The 20845-nt window shown below is 39.2% G+C and overlaps 1 protein-coding gene across 3 annotated transcripts; it reads left to right on the top strand.

Annotated features, from left to right (window-relative positions):
- Window positions 1-20: 20 nt before the first annotated feature.
- ap1g1 (adaptor related protein complex 1 subunit gamma 1) lies at window positions 21-20444 on the top strand. 3 transcript variants are annotated; one of them, XM_026168659.1, is made up of 24 exons: window positions 21-100; window positions 7123-7326; window positions 7426-7550; window positions 7791-7932; window positions 8115-8211; window positions 9181-9257; window positions 9660-9668; window positions 11402-11497; window positions 12264-12344; window positions 12431-12529; window positions 12609-12664; window positions 12758-12871; window positions 12973-13113; window positions 13539-13593; window positions 13702-13824; window positions 14020-14109; window positions 14208-14332; window positions 14661-14765; window positions 14919-15060; window positions 15290-15416; window positions 15823-15927; window positions 16101-16261; window positions 17177-17275; window positions 17389-20444. In XM_026168659.1, exons 2-24 carry the CDS (start codon window positions 7126-7128, stop codon window positions 17488-17490), a joined length of 2472 nt encoding a protein of 823 aa, XP_026024444.1. In that variant the 5' UTR covers window positions 21-100; window positions 7123-7125; the 3' UTR covers window positions 17491-20444. The 3 variants fall into 3 exon arrangements, with proteins under 3 accessions (XP_026024444.1, XP_026024422.1, XP_026024433.1); XM_026168637.1 differs by lacking the exon at window positions 21-100 and adding an exon at window positions 140-156; XM_026168648.1 differs by lacking the exons at window positions 21-100; window positions 9660-9668 and adding an exon at window positions 140-156.
- Window positions 20445-20845: the final 401 nt, after the last annotated feature.

The raw sequence follows: 20845 nt of genomic DNA, 5'->3' as shown, positions 1-20845 counted from the left end.
TGCTGAGGCTGGAGTAGCCACCATTTTGCATGTCTAGTGTGTTCCTCCCTCCATTGCTAATAGAGACGATTCCAGTCATTTTCTGGCATCATTACGGCTAGTAAGTACATCCTAGCAACAATATGTCGGCATAAATTTGGGGAAATGGCTTTGCCTGTGAGTAGTTGTCCGCGGTTTGACTGTATTTACGTTGACAACTGTCACTGTGGCGCTGCATAGGAAGTCGCAGCCCTTAGTGCACCGGGGCTGTGCTAAGTTAGCTAGCATGTTTAGCATAGTTATAGTCTTGCTGCATTAGGGATGTGTAGCTCAGCAGTATGCTGTGTCCACTAAATCAAAGTCATCAAGGCAACGCGCAGTGACAATGTATTATTTCCTGTCTTTCTAACTAGCGGGCACAAGTTGCATTTAATTCAGAGAGTATTCGGTTAAGGTAATGAAGAAGCAAGCTAATGGTCAGGTGGCTACGTTAGCTTGATAATCCAAATGCCTCAAGAAGGCCTAAACTGCATTATGTCCTGATCAATCGGCGATCAGAGCCAGGTGTAATGGCCTGCCTCTGATTGTATACAGCTGATGATGTAAACTTTAATGTAATACAGCGCCAGCTAAGATGAAGCTACTCCTGTAGTGTCATCATGATATCTTGCCCTTTTAAGATGCTACTAAATTAGCTAGTTGTTAGCTGGCTCTTCAGAGGTGTGATTTGCGTTTTCTAAGTCATATTAAACATGTGACACTTCACGGCGTGGTTATTAATACAGTTAGACTTTCCTAATATGTAACCAACTGTAAGCGTTTAATCCATAAGTTAGCGTTTAATTGAAATACCAAGGAAGCTAACGATAGCTAGCTTGGTGTTCTGAGGACGTGGACTTGGGTTTTTGTCCAGTTTCGTGAGATGGTTAGTGTTGACAAGCTGTTAAATGAGAAGGAAATACCTAGACACGCGCTTTTTTGTTTTTATAACTGCGTTATCAACGTCCGAGTTTAATTCATTTTCCAGGATCACTTTACATGTAAGTGTTAAGGAAGTCAGGTGCAAGTAGGAAGTGAGCAAATGAGGTGACGTACAGTATGGGTGATTTCTCTACGGGTTTTGACAGGAGCTGTAAATTACGCCTCCACAAGCTTAGGTCGAAGTAAGCTCTTCAGGTCCACTGTTTGTGGCACCGACACACAAAACCAGTCTTGATAAACTACAAGCCAAGTGTATTGCAACGCCTTTGACGCGCAGTTTACTTTATCTGTATGCTTGACGTGGGCTTTCGAGGGATTCCGGACCAACTGTACTGATACGTTTGAAGGCCTAATGAAAATCAACCTGTTAAATGTATAATTTTACTTTCCTCACAGTCAAGTCACACGCAGTACTGTAGATTCCAGCCATATTCAGTTCCTACTGGCTTCACTTTATAAAACTAAATATGCAGTATGTTGTCCTGCATTACCTTTTCTGTTCACATGTATTGTCTGTTATATGGGGTAGATTATTATTATTGTTATTAGCTGTAGTTAGGTGAGAGTTAATGATAAAAAGTCATATTTAGTTGTAGCAAAGGAATAGCCAGGATGCATTATTATAGAACGGCGCATAATGTTGTGCTTGAAACATGCAGTTATGACCTTAATTAAAAACATTTAACCTTTACCTCTAATGGCAGTGATTCCATGCATAAAATGTACTCGAGCAGGTGCATTATAAGCAGGGTTAGCGTGCATTAATCACACAGCACTGAAACAACTTAACATGATCACTGTGTCTGCATATCAGTGCCCCACACAATGTGAAATCAGATAGCTCCAGGCTTTGCCTCAGGGCTATTTAAGATCTTTTGGTTTGGTTTCCAGTTTAGGATTCATTTTGACTCCACATCAATGTCATTTGGCCAACCTAAGTACTGAGTGAGTTAGCACTGTCTCTGTATCTTGTTTGGACAGAAACTGATTAGTCTTTATGGTTTTACCCTAAGTAAATAGCCGCACAAACTTAGTGATAAATAAGGTACTGTAAATGCCATTTGTTATTTTGTCTTTTTTCCTCCTCATTTTAGCATTGGGGTTGTTGCACATTTTGCCTCTGATTAGTTTTGAGCAGGAAAAGCTTACCAAAGACCCGTTCTAAGCAGGGCTAGTTTCCAGCAGGCTTTGTCAATTTGCAGGCTGACAAAGCTAAATTAAGAAGTGCTTAGCTTAACTGACTCCAACTGATGGTGAAGGCACACACAGACCTTTGTAGATCTCCTGTGTACCTTCAGAGTCTCTGAACTTAAAGTTGATCTCATTATTGGCTCTTTGATGGCTCTTTTGATCCTCAGTCAAAAAAAAGCAATTTCTCTATTTTCAGTGTTGTCTTCAGCAGGTTAAGATTTTTTAAGTGGTAGAAGAAAGGCGTGGTAGCTGCAACAGTAAAATGACTATTTGCAGTTGCACATAGATGTAGAAATCGGCAGGCTTTTTGATCTGTCTGATCTCTGCATGTTTGCTAAGAGAGGAAAACAAAATCTGGAAAACCATAAAGGTCTGGAGTGAGTACATGTAAAACACCCGACAGAATATTTTGACTATTACGAGTGCTTCTTCCCCATACACAAGTACGGTACTCAACATTTGAATGTGCACATAGGAACCAAGGTGTAAATGTAATCCATGTCAAAGCTGATACTCACGTTTGAACTTCAGTGTTTAGTTATTTGTAGCTCTGTAAAGCCGAGCATCTATAGTTGGTTATAAAAGAAGCAGTAGAATAGTCTGTGTTGGTATTATTTAATTTAGAACGTCTTGATGTCTAGCTGAATGGTGAGAGGAAGAAAAAAAACAAAAACCCTATGCAGTCTGCCAAAGTTTGCCAGTCACAGCTCTGTATATGGTTCTTTTTGGAGCTGTCTGACCTTTTTGTCTACTTTAAATGTGCAGTTCTTTAAAAAAGGGAAAAAAGACAGCATAAATGGATGTTACATCATGCTTTCTATTTCTACCCATACAGTGCTTGTGGCATTTAGGAATATAATCTAAAACCACAAAAAAAAAAAAAAAAAAGTGGTTCTTTGTGTCTCGACAGGGTGACTGCTCCCTGTGGTAAATGGGAAGTGTTACGTGCTTTTTAACCTGTTGCTGGTTGTCAGGCTCTTTGAAAACAGATTTGGGTTAGCTCTTCTATGAATGTTTCAGTGTATGCAAAACATGTCAGCAGATGCATGCGATAACTCATAGTGTTAGGCTTTTATATGGTCTGAGGAGTGTAAAAATGTCCAAAGCAATCTGGATGCAGTATAACAGCTGTTCTTCTTGTATATAAATATTATCAGGGTTTATCCTAGCTCGAAATGGGCCTTTGAGGGGTTGTTGCCTTACAAAATAGAAGTTGCTCCATTTTCTTGTTATTTCTGGTTATTTGGTAAAGGAAAAAACAAAGTGTTGTTTAGTGAATTAAGCCTCCCGAAACTCATTTAAGGCCAAAAACCTTTGATAAGAACAGAAACAATTTTACAAAATTTGGTCTTTGTAGTGAGGAACAATAAAGTGAACTAAAAGCTGTCGCTCGACAAGTGTTGAACAAGCTTGCTTCCCCACCGCAGTTTCACATTCATCTGTGGATGAGAAGGCAAACTACACTGTTCATCTGAAGGCAATGTCAGTAATTTGCAATTAAAATTGATATTTTGTTTGTAGAAGAATGTGCTGCTGTTTTGCAACTGCAAGAATGTGAAACTGTAATTTAATCAGCTCTCAGCAGTGGCTGGATTTACGTTCTTTAATGTGTACACATTTGATTATGAGCACAGCAAGAGTCGGGGAGCCATGATTAATGGAGCCCAACACTGGGTCCATTCAGTGCAGGTAATTTAAACGGTGTTAAGATGAACAGTAAGTCTCTGGCTTTATTAAAGTGTGGCCTTGCCTGACCACCCTTCCTATTCTTCTTTGATCAAAGTGAATTCTTAGATTGTCCACAAGCCACCACCTTACTCAGCAAAGGATGTTCTCATTCCTCGTGTGTGTGTGTGTGTGTGTGTGTGTGTGTGTGTGTGTGTGTGTGTGTGTGTGTGTGTGTGTGTGTGTGTGTGTGTGTGTGTGTGTGTGTGTGTGTGTGTGTGTGTGTGTGTGTGTGTGTGTGTGTCCTTATTTCCTTCAGACTGGCATAATTTCAGAGGATTTCCTTTGATCCCACAAGTGTTAGCGTTAATAACGAAATGTTAAGGAGTTTTTTCCGCCCCTCTTTATTCATTCAGATGAAAAAAATCTAGCTTCTGCTGAATACTGGCCAATGTAATCAGGTATATTGTAGACAGATGTAAAGTTTGTATTTGGTTACATAAAAGCCTGTTCTAAACAGTCAGAGATTGTACATTTCTTGTTACACTGACAACATATGATTTCCATAAGACATGACAGAGCTGTTGTGGATAAATCAGAGGCTTGATTTCATTATGTGTTCGTGTAATGATTTAATAGAGCCACACGGTTGATCTGTTTTTCTTGTTTCATACAGTGTCACTTATGGTTCATTAAGATGTTTGAGGAGGACAAAAGTCAAAAACTCAAAAGCAAATATTTATCGTGACAGCAGTAATTGCCTCTGAGGGATAAATTCTCTCTTGACTACAAAATGAATAAAAAAATATGTTAAATTACTGTGTGTCACTGTTTTATAAAACTTCTTTTTTTCCTGCTAGTATGAGATTGTTTAAGAAACAAAAATATAATCATTTTTGTTTTGTGAATGTTATTAAAATCCTTGTGCTTATCAAGATCGGCTATTTCCAAAGTCAAGAGTGCTGTGGCCCACTTAAAAACCAGCCGATCTCAAATCTTCAAAAACAAGCGAAAGGGTGTTGGCTGTAAATTGGTAATGCTAACCAGTCATATGCAGGCCAATGTGTGACAAACCTACCACTTGGACACAAACTTAAGTGCAACTTAAATTAATTCACTTACTTATACTGCAGTCCACCTGCAGTGCCTTCACAGCCTAGCAGCGGTCCCTGGTCCACACTTTGGGAATCGCTGATCTAGACAATAAAACCAAGGAAAGCCTGTGACTTCTAACCATCTTTTTACTGTATGCTACTCGGTTAAGGTCGTAGACATTATTTTATAAAGCACTAATGGATGCAGTCGCACATTTAGAGGACTGACAGGCTCATTAAACTTGCTGTTCTCACCTTCTGCAACAGCGGTGCACACCAAAAGTGACGTCATCTGCTGGCGCGAACCGTCCTTTTGTGTTTTGGCCGGTCATGCACCTCTGTTTCTGTAGCTTCAGGGTTGAAAACACGAATTTACGATCATGTGGGTTTTTTGTTTGTTTGTTTGTTTGTTTTTTTTAGTATAATATTGTATCTGTACAGAAGTTTGTTTACAGATTATACTGAGGGAAATGTTGTATCAGTTTGAATGAGGCTTTCAAAGAGACCGTGAGGAAAATGAGTTTGTCTTGAAAAAAACTTTGGAGCAAAAGAAGGAAAAACTCAGATTTCTTTTTTCCAGATTTTGACAACTTCTCCTGAACCAGTGCTGATGTGAAGGTTATGTCTGAAAAACAGGAGTGGTGCCTCAGTGCATGCCTCTGGCAACACGTATTGTATGTGGAATATTGCATTACTCATGCCCTCAGTGCTGGTATAAATTGTATGGAACTGTGGCGAAGTCACTGTTTGTGTGCAACACAACCAATACGTGAGATTGTTCCTGAAAAATGTTGTGGATCTGCTAGGCCATCAGCTCTTTGCTCTGGTTCATATGTCAGAGTGCATTATGTTCCCACTTCAGCACTGCATAGCTGGAGTTGGATAGAGTTATGGCTTTGCTCATCAAGTAATTACCATCATTTCTGTTGCAGTAGCAGCTTAATTATGTCCTGCATCCTACTACATAAAAGCTTTCCATTAGATGGGAGACAAAATGTACCTATTGCTCAGTAAAACACCACAATTAATAACTTTCCAGTTTATTTGACAGTTAAAATTAAGGTGGATGTTAGAAATGTGTGGTCATTAGTTAAATTACCTGAATAAACCTAGTTAAAAACTTGGTTTTTAACTTAAATATTCTCTAAAATGTTATTGTGTTAAATTCAATTTGGCTGAGCATATTTTGCAAGCCTCCCGTCTGCTCCAACAACCTGACATTTGCTGGGCTGCATATTAAATAAATTTAACTGACTTTGCTCTCAGTCTCTGTGCTGTAGTAATCATTAAACCCCGGTCATTTAAGATAATTTACTCACTGGTACAGACCGGAATAGCTCTCTCCTAACATGTTAAAAAAATCTCAGACCCTGCCAACGAAACGGTGTTCTGTGCTTGTATAAAATGAAAGTAGACTTGATAAAGTATGGATAATATCCGGGTGAGTTTCCTCTAGAGGATGGCAAAAGCTTCCCCGAGGTTTGTTGCATTGGCTCACAGCTTTCTTGTAATATTCATATTAGTGCTAGATTTGCCTCATCGAAGAGTTCATTTAACATGCAGTTTGCAATTCATGTTTTCATCTTTGTAGCTCTTGGATCTGTTTTGGTAAAGTGTAGTTTCGGGTAATTGGTAGATGCAAACACATAAAAGTTGATTTTCAAGCAAGCATGTGCCTTCATAAATATTTAAACATCTTTCTGTAGCTTGTGTTTGCTTAGAAGCTTCTGTGTGCAAGGATTGAATTTCACCATTTCTTCTTTGCCTTTGCACTTTTATTTTTTTTTAAAAGATCTAAACAAAAGAGACAGTTTCCACCTAAAGTCAAATCTTACACAACATGGATTTTTTTAAATTAGTCTGTTTTACTGGAAAACTGACAAATACTTTTTATTCCTAAAAACATAAAATCCTTTTGTTATTCTTGCTACCCAAGTAAAATTTATGATTGTAGTTTCAGCGAACATTTTAGGAAGTGAAGTCTAGACTGTTGATTGGTACCTGTAAAACCTACATTTCTGCCTACATGCACAGCAGCTAAAACCCTTTCTTGGTTTCTAGTATACGTTGTCATATTTTAGGTAAAAAAAGTGACATACCATGCTGCAGACTGGAGAGTTCTATATTTGTCTTAAATTTCAGAATTGTAGCTTTTCTCCATTAGTGAAGTCTGTCCTGATGCCAACTGGTTTCCTTTCTTTGTGTTTTCCAGAGAATGCCAGCTCCGATCAGACTGCGGGAGCTGATCCGGACTATCCGGACAGCACGGACCCAGGCAGAGGAGCGTGAGATGATCCAGAAAGAGTGTGCTGCTATCCGCTCGTCCTTTAGAGAGGAAGACAATACGTACCGTTGCAGAAATGTCGCAAAGTTGCTTTATATGCACATGTTGGGCTACCCAGCGCACTTTGGACAGGTATGTTTGGTTATGTTGGGGGGGGGGGCAGTATGTATACAAAGGAGTTTTAAGTTTGCACCTCTGAATAGTTTGATGATGCGGTTTTTTTCCTTTTAGTTGGAGTGTCTGAAGCTGATTGCATCCCAGAAGTTCACTGACAAACGAATAGGTTATTTGGGAGCTATGCTGCTTTTGGACGAGAGGCAGGATGTCCATCTCCTAATGACAAATTGCATTAAGAAGTAAGTGGAGGCTACACCGGGTTAAGACACGCACACTTAAATTTAAAAAAAAAAAAAAAATTTTTAGTCCAGTACTTAAAATATGAGTTTATGGTCCCCTGAACACAGTTGAAAACCTTCTTCATCGACTTCTTCATAGTCTTCATAAGATTGTGAAGTATTCATATGCTCCTCTCTGGTATAGCATATAAAGTGACTCTTTGTTTCCGTGACTTATTTGACTCTCTTCTCCCACACCAGTGATTTGAATCACAGCACACAGTATGTCCAGGGCCTGGCGTTGTGTACTTTAGGCTGCATGGGTTCTTCAGAAATGTGTCGTGACCTGGCAGGAGAGGTCGAGAAGCTGCTTAAAACGTCCAACTCCTACTTAAGGAAAAAGGTGAGCTTTACTCTTGTCATGTTTTAATTATCTACTACTACTACTTTATTAATGTGTTGGGGGTGAAAGGTAGGTATGTGTGCTGAGCACTTAACACCACACCCAACACTTAAAAAAAAAAGGAGAGATTGTGTGAACGGCTTCAGCATATCTTATTTAAATATTTGTATATTTGTCTACAGGCGGCATTGTGCGCCGTACATGTCATCAGGAAGGTCCCAGAACTCATGGAAATGTTCCTTCCAGCAACAAAAAACCTGCTGAGCGAGAAGAACCACGGTAAGTGTAAATGGTTTGTCGGGATGCAGTTGCTGGCTCATGGGGAAATGCGGTTGTCCTGCACAAAAACGGAGTGTGTCCTCTTTCCTGCCACTCATATTGGTCTGTTCATAACAGCTGGGCAGCTGATGCCCTTTCTCTGTCGTCCTTTGCAGAGGGTGGTGGAATTAATGAGTCTGTCAGATACTCCAGGGGCTTGTGTGTTATAGCATACAGAGGATATATCAAAGGAAAAGTTGTTTTGGCTTTTTTTGTTGTTGTTGTTGTTTTTCTAACCCTTGTGTTGTCCTCGGGTCAAAAATGACCCGTAGGTGTATGGCAAACAAGTGTATGGGAATCCCGAGGACAGATAAAATAAGTTGTTCTTAACATTTTGTGGCAGTGCAGTAATGTTTGCTTCTCATTATGCAGTTGTATTTTTATTTTATAAGTTACTGCTCTGTATTGCAAGATAGATTTCTACATACACAAAGCAATGTCAGGTATTGGTACTGTGGACTTTCCTATGCAACCACAATCATGCATATCGTTAACAGACCATGTGTCTGAATGTTGCCAGCACCCAGTCAAATCGATAATGTGACCAAGTTTCTAACTTTCAACATTTATTTTTATAATGTGACATATTTACAACTGTGTGGCTTGAAAACACAGCTGCCACTGCTTTCCACTGATGTCCTTAAGATTAGTTTTCAGCCTTGTAGCAATAATATAAGGTCACAAGGGAATGATTAGCCTGTTGGATATATTCAAGTCAGAGGCATGGTGCTGTCACCTGTTACAGTTACCATATATGGCATATTTTTCCTGACTTGAGTCTCTGTGTGACTGCTCACTGTCCATCAAAGTGTTTAAATACTGATTTGTTTTGTTTTTTGTAGTAACAAATGGGTGATTCATAGAGCAAAACAACTCACGCTAGCATTTTCCTTGAAAGTGGTGTCATCCTGTCATCGTTTGGTCCCCCAGGTGTTCTCCATACATCAGTTGTCCTCCTCACTGAGATGTGTGAAAGAAGTCCTGACATGCTGGCCCACTTCAGAAAGGTACAGATTATTTTTTAAAGGACCTTAAAGAAGTTACTTATGCACTTGTCTTAAGGCCTACGTCACATTTCATTCTTCCTTTGCCTACACTTTTTCTTTTGTTGTAGCTAAGCTAGATAAGCATTTTAACTGTTTGAGAGGTTTCCTCGACATTCAGAGTATGTCTTAGTCTTTTTATCTCCTACCACTGTCTTTTCCTCTTGTATTTCAACTGCTACCAACTGTACCTTTCCCTCTCTAGGTGTAACAAAACTATGCCAGAGACCTCACTCCTCATGCTCATGATCTGAACATTATTTTTAAGCTCTCTGAAAGTGAATGATTTCCAGTTTTCCCCTCCCTAACATCTACCTCATATTTTTTCTGTCATTTGTCTTTGTTACAATTCCTGCATTGTGTTAGAATGAGAAGGTAAGAGTACATTCTGATCTCATAGCTGGTGCATGCTGTAAATAGTAATCACTCCTCACAGTCACCTCAAATGTAATCAGATTTGTGTTCAGTAATGTCATGTTGTGTTTTAATTTAGAAATCTTTTAATTTCTTTAACTTGTACGGTGATCATTACTGTCGGTGTTTTTGAATCTTATAAAGAGTTCTTGGTCCATTTGTCAGATACATTTCTCACTATTGTTTTGAATGTTTTTGAATTTTTTTTGCCAAATAAGCCACTCATTTGATCAGTGTCTATTTAGAGGCAGTCAGGTTGGTGTGTTTCCACGTAATTGCCACGGGTGTTGTCACCAGTGAACAATGTTTTCACTAAATATCACTGTGAAAAGGCTTGGAAGCTTATTTTGTGACATCAGTAACTTTCTTAGCTATTTTTGACTTTTGAGAAAGAGTTTGGCAAAAGTTGCACTGGGATGTCATGTTAAGGACAAACTCAGTCTTCTATTTAAAATTTCCTTTTAATATCCTACTCTGATTTGGATTTGCTTTTTTTCTTGTCGTACCTTCTGCAAAAAAAGATCTTGTCAAGTGAAATGGCCTGGAAAGCTTGATGTAGCAAAGCAGCATGAAAATAAAATTGGAAAGCAAAAAGTTCTTCTGTCATCTCAGAACTGTTAACTGTTATTTACATGCTGCAAGCTTCTCACCTTAATTTTTAAGAATATACAACAACTGGGCTTGCATGCACTGTACTGCTAAACAAATTTTTGTCTATATAACTTCTGTTCCTTAAAGGATACGAATGAGGTAAAACACACAAAGTATGGGATATCACACCGCCACATGTCCTGGCTGAAGATACCTTTATTCACGGCAGATCAGTGATACCAAACTGTCATCACAGTCAGCCCTCAGTTCTTATGCTCTTCACCTTACTAAGAACACCAAGTCAGGAGAGCCAGCTACTGCTAGTTAACTTTGCTGTCTGCCGACTTGAAGTTGGCTTAACCGCCTCTGTTGGTTTTGGCTATCACTGTACAGTTGGTGTTGTAAGCTGCCCGTGTAGTGCTAATTTCGAGTTTCCCTGTGAAGCAGTTTTTTGCCTCTTGCACAAATTTTAGTTCTTCCTGCACATCAATTTAAGTTCTGGCTTCCCTCCAGTGAAACACAAAAGTAAATGTATCCCATCCCTATTACACTAATAGGCATGGTTGAAAATGGTACCCAGTTTTCTGATTTAGTGCTGTGTAAGATGCCAAACTATTTCCCAAACTGTCATGCTTTGATGGCCAGTTGTTTTTTGTTTGTTTTTAAAGCCCTGAAAAACTGAAACTATGTAGGATAGATGATATTAATGTGATGGGAAGTTTCCTGCTTTAATGCACTTTATGTTAGAATTGATTTAAACTAGTGCTACTACTCTTTGCTTAGCCATGCTCAAAATCATAGCAGTGTGTATGCAGAGTTTCTTTTTCTCTCGAAGCCAGATGTTCTAACCCAATACATTTGTACAGTCAAGTTTTTGATTTCACAATCTCAATTAGTCACACACGTTTTAACCATATTGCTCTGCATCAATAAACAAGAATCCCAACCCCTTTTGCATTGCATAAGAACTTGCTGCTTTAACTGAGAAATCGTTAACTTCAAACATTAATAGTAGTGTTACACACATTAATGATTGAAAGAATCATATTTCAGAGAGTTTAACAAAATATTGTGACACCTCTTCTCGTTTTTGTTTTTTGTAGCTTGTTCCACAGTTGGTGAGAATCCTGAAGAACCTAATAATGTCTGGATACTCTCCTGAGCATGATGTGTCAGGCATAAGTGACCCTTTCCTGCAGGTAAATCTCACTTTTTTCATTATACAATTACCCGGTACAACAGTTAACCATCATTAGAATTTAGACTCACTGCACTCTTTATTAGGTACACCTGGCTAGTATCAGGTTGGAGCTCTTTTGACTTCAGAACTGTCTTAATTCTTCATTGGACATATTCAACAACGTGAGTGTGGTCATAAAGGGACAGGCGTGGCCAGCAAAAATGAGGGAATCCTGTTAGGATTCCCTCCCCTGGTGTTTTGTTTTTTTTTGTGTTTGTGTTTGTTTTTGTTTTTGTTTTTTTGTTTGTCTTTGTCTTGCTTCTGTAGCCCATCTGCTTCAAGGTTTGACATATTCAGAGGTCATTGGTGTACTTGGTATCTGAAACAAGTGGTTATTTGAATTACTGTTGCCTGACATGTCTGGCCATTCTCCTCTGAACTCTGGTATCAGCAAGACGTTTTTACCTAGAGAATTGTAGCTCACTGGATTTTCAGTTTTAAAAAAATCTTTCTCTGTAAATCCTTGGGAAGTTTGTGTGGGGAAATCTGAGTAGAGCAGTTGCTAAAATACTCTGCCTGGCTGGCACCAGCAAGCAGGTTTATAGTTATTTCTTCCTCATTCTCACACTTGGTATGAATTTCAGCAGGTTGTCTTGACCACAGATGCATTGAGTTGCTGCCAATGATTGGCTGTTGAGAGAAAATGGCAGCAAGCAAGGAGCGGCTTGTGAGTAACAATAAAGTAAATCACATTTGACAGGACTGCTGCTTCTTCTTTTTCTTAGGTGCGGATATTGAGACTACTGCGAATTTTAGGCAAGGGTGATGACGACTCCAGTGAAGCAATGAATGACATTCTTGCGCAGGTTGGAATTGGAAAAAATATTGCTTAGATTTAAGTCCTCACATATTAAGTGTTGTTCTGACAAATCCACGGTCTGTATACTTGCAGGTTGCTACAAACACAGAGACAAGTAAAAATGTAGGCAATGCAATCCTGTACGAGACTGTACTGACTATAATGGACATCAAGTCTGAAAGTGGACTGAGGGTGAGTTCATTTTAGGAAAAGGTTATGAGAATCTTTTTGAAAATTTTAACTCATCTGAATGCTTGTTTCTTTCTTACAGGTCTTGGCCATTAACATATTAGGTCGCTTCCTTCTTAACAATGACAAAAATATAAGGTAAATAAATTGCCTGGAGTATTTCACCTTGAAGCCATCGATTTTATCTAAAGTTTGATTAAAACCTGTCGACATTTCTTTAATCAACTTCAGATATGTGGCATTGACATCTCTACTAAAGACCGTACAAACGGACCACAATGCAGTGCAGAGACATCGGAGCACCATTGTGGATTGTTTAAAAGACCTGGACGTGTCCATCAAGAGGTGATTCACGGTGCTACACATAACTTAACATGTCATGCTGTTTTGGGGGTTTTTTGCCTTTTTTTTTTTCTGACCCTCGTCTGTTTTTCATTACTGTGTAGACGTGCAATGGAACTGAGCTTTGCGCTTGTGAACGGCAACAACATTAGAGGCATGATGAAAGAGCTGCTCTACTTCCTGGACTCCTGTGACCCTGAATTCAAAGCAGACTGTGCATCAGGAGTGTTTCTAGCTGCTGAGAAGTATGACACTGATACAGACTTCACCACACTTTACAAGTTTAGCCACTGCTACTTTGTTGAAGTGTAAAACACATGCTGGCTGACCTTGTCATGTTCAAGGTTGTTAAAGTTTTCTGGGTTTCACTTTCTCTTTTTTTGTGTGTGTTTTCTGTACTTTAAGCATGAAAGGTTCTGGTTTGGTACTACTTGGTACAAGTTAAATGTATCTATATGAATTAGAAAATCTAGTATATATCTTTCTTTTTATGGCCAGCACAGAAATGCTGTATGATGATACAATGAGTGATCCATCGTCTGACAGACTTTGTTGACACCTTTATTCTCTGACAGCATTTATCTCCTAGCAGTCGACGCTCTTCTGAATTTAATACATTTACATTTTTAGTCCATTGCTGGGCCTAATGGGTGTATTGTTTATCTTACAGATATGCTCCTTCAAAAAGATGGCACATAGACACCATTATGAGAGTCCTGACAACCGTAAGTAAAATACACAAAACTCTAATCCCTAAAAAGTCCTTTGATTGTTGTTTAGTTCACTAGTAGTTTGTTCGCGTTTCTCATTGATGTTTCTGCTCATCCTTCCAGGCAGGGAGCTACGTGCGAGACGACTCCGTTCCTAACCTCATCCAGCTCATCACAAACAGCGTGGAGATGCACGCCTACACAGTACAGAGACTTTACAAAGCTCTGCTGGATGACATCTCACAGGTTCGTCTCCGTGTTTGTAGCAACCTGCAAGTTCTCGCAGCATTTCTTGTTTGGGTCATGCTTAGATTTGTGATGTCTCCATATTTTTTATTTATTAATTTTTTTGTAGCATACATTAATAGAATGTATTACATAACAAAACTTTGGTATTTCAAACTAGTGTGAGAGGGTGATTTCTATTTCTGTGTTGTGTAGCAACCTCTAGTGCAGGTAGCATCCTGGTGCATAGGAGAGTATGGGGACCTGCTTGTGTCTGGGCAGTGTGAAGAGGAGGAGCCAATCCAGGTACACAAACATCTCAAGAGCATATACAAAAACAAGATTTAAGATGATATAACCTGCTCATGAGATTTTCTGTTTTCCTCTTTTCTTTTTGAACAAAGGTGACTGAGGATGAGGTTCTGGACGTGCTGGAAGGCCTCCTGGTGTCCAACCTGTCCACACCTGTGACCCGGGGTTACGCCCTTACAGCTATCATGAAGCTGTCTACTCGCTTCACTAGTGTAAAGTGAGTAATGGCTTTTTAAACTTACAGTGGCTAAGTCTTTCTTTTGACTTACTGTCACATGATCTTAAGATGGTTACATGTGTTATTCAGTGCAGCATTTCCTTTGAGACAGTTTGAAGGGGTTTTCAGTGGGCCCTAAATATATGAGTGTTTATTATTGGTAATAAGAAATAACAAGACATAGCGTCATAATACATAAAGCACTTGTGTCTCACTTTTTAAGCTCGAGTGTGTTTGAAAAACAATCCATGTTTTGAAAATAATAATAAAATGAAGTAAGAAATAAAGTTTGTGTAATAACCAGCTCTACCTTCACTTTTTGTTTCAGTCGAATCAAGAAGGTGGTCTCGATATATGGCAGTAGCATCGATGTGGAGCTTCAGCAGAGAGCTGTGGAGTACAATGCGCTTTTCAAGAAATACGACCATATGAGGTGAAACTACTTTACTAGGAAATTACTCATATCTGTGACGGGCACATTGTAGCACTGAGTAGATTTAAGGGCGGGGAAAGAAAAGGGAAAAAAAAAAAGCTCAAGTGGTTGAGTTTGGTCTGTCTTTTGTCCTTGTTTGTTCCCTGACAATAGGCCAGCTCTCTTAGAGCGAATGCCCATTATGGAGAAAACTGCTTCTAATGGCCCCACAGAGATTGTACAGACTAATGGGGAGGCTGAGCCGTCTGTTGTGGAAGCAAAACATCCACCACCCGTCACCCAGCCAACCAACCAGGTAAGAACTGTTTTCAGCCTTTATATTATCACGAAAAACACACGTCTGTAGTCAAATGAACAATTAACAGGATAGATATATTTGTCTTAAGTTTCTTTAAGAAACCATATTTTTATTGAATTTAGAACCAGCTTCATTTAAGTCTGTTGATGAGTATTTTATTTTTGTAGTATCATTAAAAATGGTATACATGTACTTATCATGTTAATGTCTTGTCCCCATTCCACAGGCTAATGATTTATTAGACTTGCTGGGTGGTAACGATGTGGTGCCGGTAATTCAGACCACGGTGCCCACTAAGCCAGCTTCAGCAGGAGGAGAGCTGCTTGATCTACTGGGTGACCTCTCACTTAGTGGTAGAGTACTCTGTTTACACATTTATTACACCTTTTATTTATTTATTTTTTTAAGAGCCTGCTATAAAACTTGAGTTTGACTTTTTGCTTAATGAACTAGAAATTGCACTTGCAGTGATTACAGCAGTACTTGAAAAGTAAAGCAGATACCCAAAATGTTGGACCATGTATATCAGCATTCTCACTTGCCACTTTTATTCCAGCTATGTTTCTAAAGTTATGATTTTTCTGTGATTGTGTGACTGGATAATAATAATAATCATGTTAATTCTGAACACAACACATGCTCAGTAATGCTGCAATGCCCCCTTAAACCCCTTGAAAATGACACATCAGTAATCTCTGCATATCATCATTCTGTGTCCATGTCCTCTTAAACCCTCGTATGTTGCTTCCTCCTTCCCAGGCGGTCCAGCCCCTGCTCCTGCAACCTCAGTGCCCTCTTCCCAACCCGCTTTCCTCTTGGATGGCCTCACCTCACCGCCCCTCTTTAATGACATTGCAGCTGCAGGTGAGAGTATGTTTCTCACCTTGACCATCCACTGCCACATATACACAATTTTATGACACAATCCTTACATAATACAGCACTTGGTCATTTTTTTTTTTCTGGACTTACCCAACCTGTGAAGCGTTAGTACTGTAACATCTACATTTTTTAATCATCTGCTCCTCTCTGTATAGGTATCCCTCCTATGACGGCGTACAACAAGAATGGCCTGAAAATAGACTTTACATTTGAGAGAGCTAACCCCAACCCCAACATCGCGGTTATCACTATCCACGCATCCAACTCGACAGAAGCAGACATGACTGATTTTGTTTTTCAGGCTGCAGTACCAAAGGTGAGCAGCCCAACACGGGTATTATGTGACGAAAGTGTAGTTAATTCCTAATCACGACAGTGTTCGTTTTCATTTAGCTCCATTATGTAAATGGGTTTCCACTGACATTAGGCTTATTCAGTAACTCACAGTGCCAATAATGTGCTTGTTCTGTAGGCTGAACCTGCATGAATGTTGTAAATATTGGATCTGTAAGCTGGAAACACTGAGCAGTCAGTGCTAGTGGGAATTAATTATTAATAGACTTGCAGTGTCTTTGGTATGCTGTTTTTCTCTGTTATCCGCAGTACTCTCAACTAGTTGTGTTTAATTATTATTTAATGCAGGAATGCTTATTTTTTTCAGATCACATGACACATTGCTGTTAGTACTTTAGTTAATATTTATGTTGTGGTAACTGTTGCTGTTACTGGATCTTTAGTAACTGCCCTGTGGTCTCTTGTTTACCTGATTTATCTTCAAACTTCTCAACTCTTCAAATAGTATTTTTCCATAGTAATGGGCTTTTAAAACAATACTGTTAGTTTCATGGGGAAATGTACAGTTTTTATATTCTAATGTTGACGTTCCTATGAGTGTAATTTAAGTGAAGTCTCACTATGCGCTCTTGTTTTTGTAGTCTTAAAGTAATATCCGGTTATGTTGATTTAAATAAAACCAGGGTTTCTGCCCGCATACTGCAAAGGGGGGGCCTAGTGGGTGTAAGTTGACCACCCACCTTGCATATGTGCCATGGAATATTTTACAGTCATTTTATCTAATGAATAAATTTGATAAAGTGGTGATGAGTGGCTTCGAGTGACCATCGATCAGTTGCTGTCTAGTGTCCGTATTTTAAGCTGCTCTTATGACCCCAATTCTTCTGTGGTATCATTAAATTTTCATCTAACTCGCCGTCCCCTCTCTGTTTGTCAGACATTCCAGCTGCAGCTCCTTTCCCCTAGCAGTAATGTCGTCCCAACACTTAACCAGGGAACTGTCACACAGGTCATCAGAGTACTCAACCCACAGAAGGTGAGTTTCTTTTTCTCAGATTGTAATGAATACATATTTGTTTTTGTTTTTTCTTTTTGTCCTCATGAGGAGTTTCCTTTTTTATAAATCCATCCACCCCTCCCAAATTTCAGCAACAACTACGAATGAGGATCAAGCTGACGTACACCCACAAAGGCTCAGCTGTGCAAGACCTGGCTGAGGTTAATAACTTCCCCCCTCAGTCCTGGCAGTGATGAGCTGCTCCTGTTGCTCTCAAAAGCCCCAAGCAAGGGAACTATGAAAACGATTTTCCTTTCACCTCCCACCTTTCTTCCAACGGCCCCCCGTGACATCAGTGCAGACAGCTGCCCTCAAGTTGCATGGGGAGCAGCAAAGCATTGAATACAGGAGAAAAATGCAGATGTTACGAAGACCCTATTGACTATTGACATCACACGAATAATTGGGTAAACATATCAATCAATGAACTTTTCTTATTTGTTTTTCTTAATTGGTTTCCTGATCTCTTTGATTAGTATGTTTCTCTCACACACACCCTTTGCCCGGCACCGACATCACCCACAAAAGCACACATGCACACCATTCACGGTGGTACACTTTACTTCTCTAGTCACTGTAGAAGAAAAGTGTTGCCCACTAATAAGCACTGCAGTAACCATAGTTTTATTTGGACTTGCAGGTGGAAACCCTGCTCCCTTGATACTTATGATTGGCTTTGCATTTGGGTGTTTTACCTATGAACCTTCAATCCTACAAAGGCAGCAGGAAAAAAAAAAAGCTTTGAAAGGTCTATTCAGTGCAGTCACACACTTGTTGGGTAACCTCGTTTTTGATCCGCCACATCATGAGTGATATAACTTGTCAGAGTTGTATTCATTTTGAATTACATTAATTTGCTTAAAGCATGTTTGAGCATCGTTAGGATCACAATCACACCTGGACTTCGTCTTTTCCGACTCTGACTGTAGGCCTCTTTATCCTATGTTTCTATAGGGAATCGTCTGCGTTAGTTTGTCACATTAAGAACAAACAGATCCAAGATGCTCACTTTGATCACCTGTGGCTAATTTCATAGAACCTACTCAGCTCTTATCTCATCTGTAGTAAAGCAGCAGCTTTTAGATCAACGTAAAACATTCAACTGTTCATTGCTTTGCTTCGTCTGAGGGTGTTCATTCGTTAGAGTGGATATAATCCAGGCCTAAAAATTGATCTGATAATAAGTTTGTGTTTTTAAACTCTTCCTGCATCTGTGTCCCGAGTCTAGATGAGTTACATTTCAGATTTATTTACCCTGGTTGAACGTGGTCACCATGCACATACATGTAAATTAAGCTTGTTATGAATGTAGTTACATGCACTGAATGCTTTTATTTCCCCTTAATTCTTTTTTTTTCATGTCTTCTTTGATGGGGATGCTCATCTTACTGGCACTATTTGTGTGAAAGTCTGTTTATCTCTGCAGTAATTTGACTTAATTTATGCCTGATATCAAAGTGATGTGCCTTTCTGACTTAGCTAGATAAAAGCCCCTGAATTTATTGAGTTCTGTATGAGCTTTGTTTGTAAGTCTGCTTGTGTGATGGTCCTGTTTTCAATCTGAGGGGGTAAATGGTCCCGGTGGATTAGAATGGGTATGTCACTTGATTTGATTTAGCCTTTTCACTGCTTAGTCTAATGACGAGTTAAAAATCAGTCACCCCCAAATCAGTCTCATGAGCTCACGAGGATGTCAGCAGTAATGTTTTTCTAGTTTTGACACATATGTATTTTAATCTTCTTGGTTGTTTCTTTACAGTGTGGCAGATTTTTTCCCCCCCCCCCCATTAAAATACCTGATGGATGATGATGACTAAACAAACAAAAACAAAGATAATGGCAGCTAATAGATGTAAACTTTTCTTAAGCTGGCATCGAGGTTTCAGGTGTTTTTTGCAAACTATTAATGTACAAATATCACTACAACGCCCCCTTTTAAGTCAACAAAAATTAAAATGTGACTTTGAATCACATACTGGGACAGGTTCTTCTTTGGTGACTGTTTGTTTGATGATTGGAGTATGATTTCTTTGCTCTCGTCCTCTCCAAATCAGAATTCTGACCATGCTGTTGGGGACGGTAACCTTAATACCTCACAATGCTCTTTCTTTCTGTTAACCTTCAGTGGCAGTAGATTGACATCTTGCTTAGTCACGAGTTAGAATCCAGGGGGAGCATCTGCATGAGAGAAACTAACAGTAGTTTGTGCATCTCATTACTTAACCTTAGCAGCCCTGTGACGATGCTGTGCTGATATCTTCATCAGGCTGTGTAATTATTTTCACTATGCTTCACTGTCTTCTAACTTCTGTGACCAAATCAGAGAGACTATTAGCTTTGGAAATATTTTTGAGCTATGATATGTGTATATGGAGAAAATAATTTCAGTTTAACTTTTTTCCTTCTTTTCTGTTGTTGACAAATGCTATATTGGCTTTTTTTCTGTACATATTGAGGGCTTTTACAATTTTTGTCTCTTGTACTATCTTTCATCCTTTTTTTTTAGATGCCATTTTCTAAAAGAAAATTCCAATTATTCACAATGTATATTGTCTAAATAGATCTAGTCAACATTAGTCTATTAAGACTTCCCTGTATCATCACTCATTCATTGTAAAAGGTATTTGATCTGCTGCCTGTACATTGTATATAGTTGTAAAACGAACGCTGATCAGATTAAATAAAACCCACATGAAGACTTAAAAAGATTAGCTAGAAAGTATAATTGTATGCATATATGTACAAAAAGAATCTTAAGAAGGATGCAATTGACATGCTGATGATTTACTATTTGTCATGCTTCATTCATGATGTCGTCTTTTCTTTTACGATGATACTTTGAGTCATTGGGCCACATGATGGGGTTCCTTTTTTTTTTTTTGGATGTTGGGGGAAAAAAGGGTTAAATCTGTCCTAACAGATGTTGTATGGGTGATGTACTACTGAGAAACCTAAGCACAGTGCTGCACAGAGGCAGCAGCAGAAATGGCACCCTGCTCCATCTGCTTCTCTGCCCCTCAAACACCTCATGTACCCGTGGCTTCCTGTGGAAGAGCAGCGGCTTATTTACCAAGAAGCTGCTCTTCCTTCTGGCCTTATGTGCACTCTTTGACAATTCACCTCTATTAAACGCTTTTCAATCTGCAAATTGTTTTGTGAAATGAAGCCCCCCCCTCTTTCTTCATTATTCTGGTGTGTGATCTCTCTTAGCTGCCTGGTTGTCTTTTTGTTTTTGCATCTTCCCAAACAGTCAAGGCCCTTATCAGTGCCACACAAAGGGGTTTTTCAGCTCACCACGATGGATATTTTGTGCGCTCGCTGTATTCAGAACAACACAGTGCTTTCTTTTGGGTCCTTTTTTTAGTCCATTATAGCATGGCACAACTTTCAGTAAACGCTTTGTGATCTCCAATATACCAGTTAAAGAGAAAACGATCTGGGTCCTTGCTATTCTAAACCAGACTTTAAGTGGCTGTAAATCAAGGCAGGACATGATGAACAGCAGTGGGTGGATTCTTTTTGTCTGAGTCTTTATAATTTTGTTTTTAA

This window comes from Astatotilapia calliptera, chromosome 1, assembly GCF_900246225.1.
Source record: "Astatotilapia calliptera chromosome 1, fAstCal1.2, whole genome shotgun sequence".
Lineage (NCBI taxonomy): Eukaryota > Metazoa > Chordata > Actinopteri > Cichliformes > Cichlidae > Astatotilapia > Astatotilapia calliptera.
The sequence above is the reverse complement of the archived record's forward strand: the minus strand, read 5'-3'. Positions and strand labels throughout refer to the sequence as shown.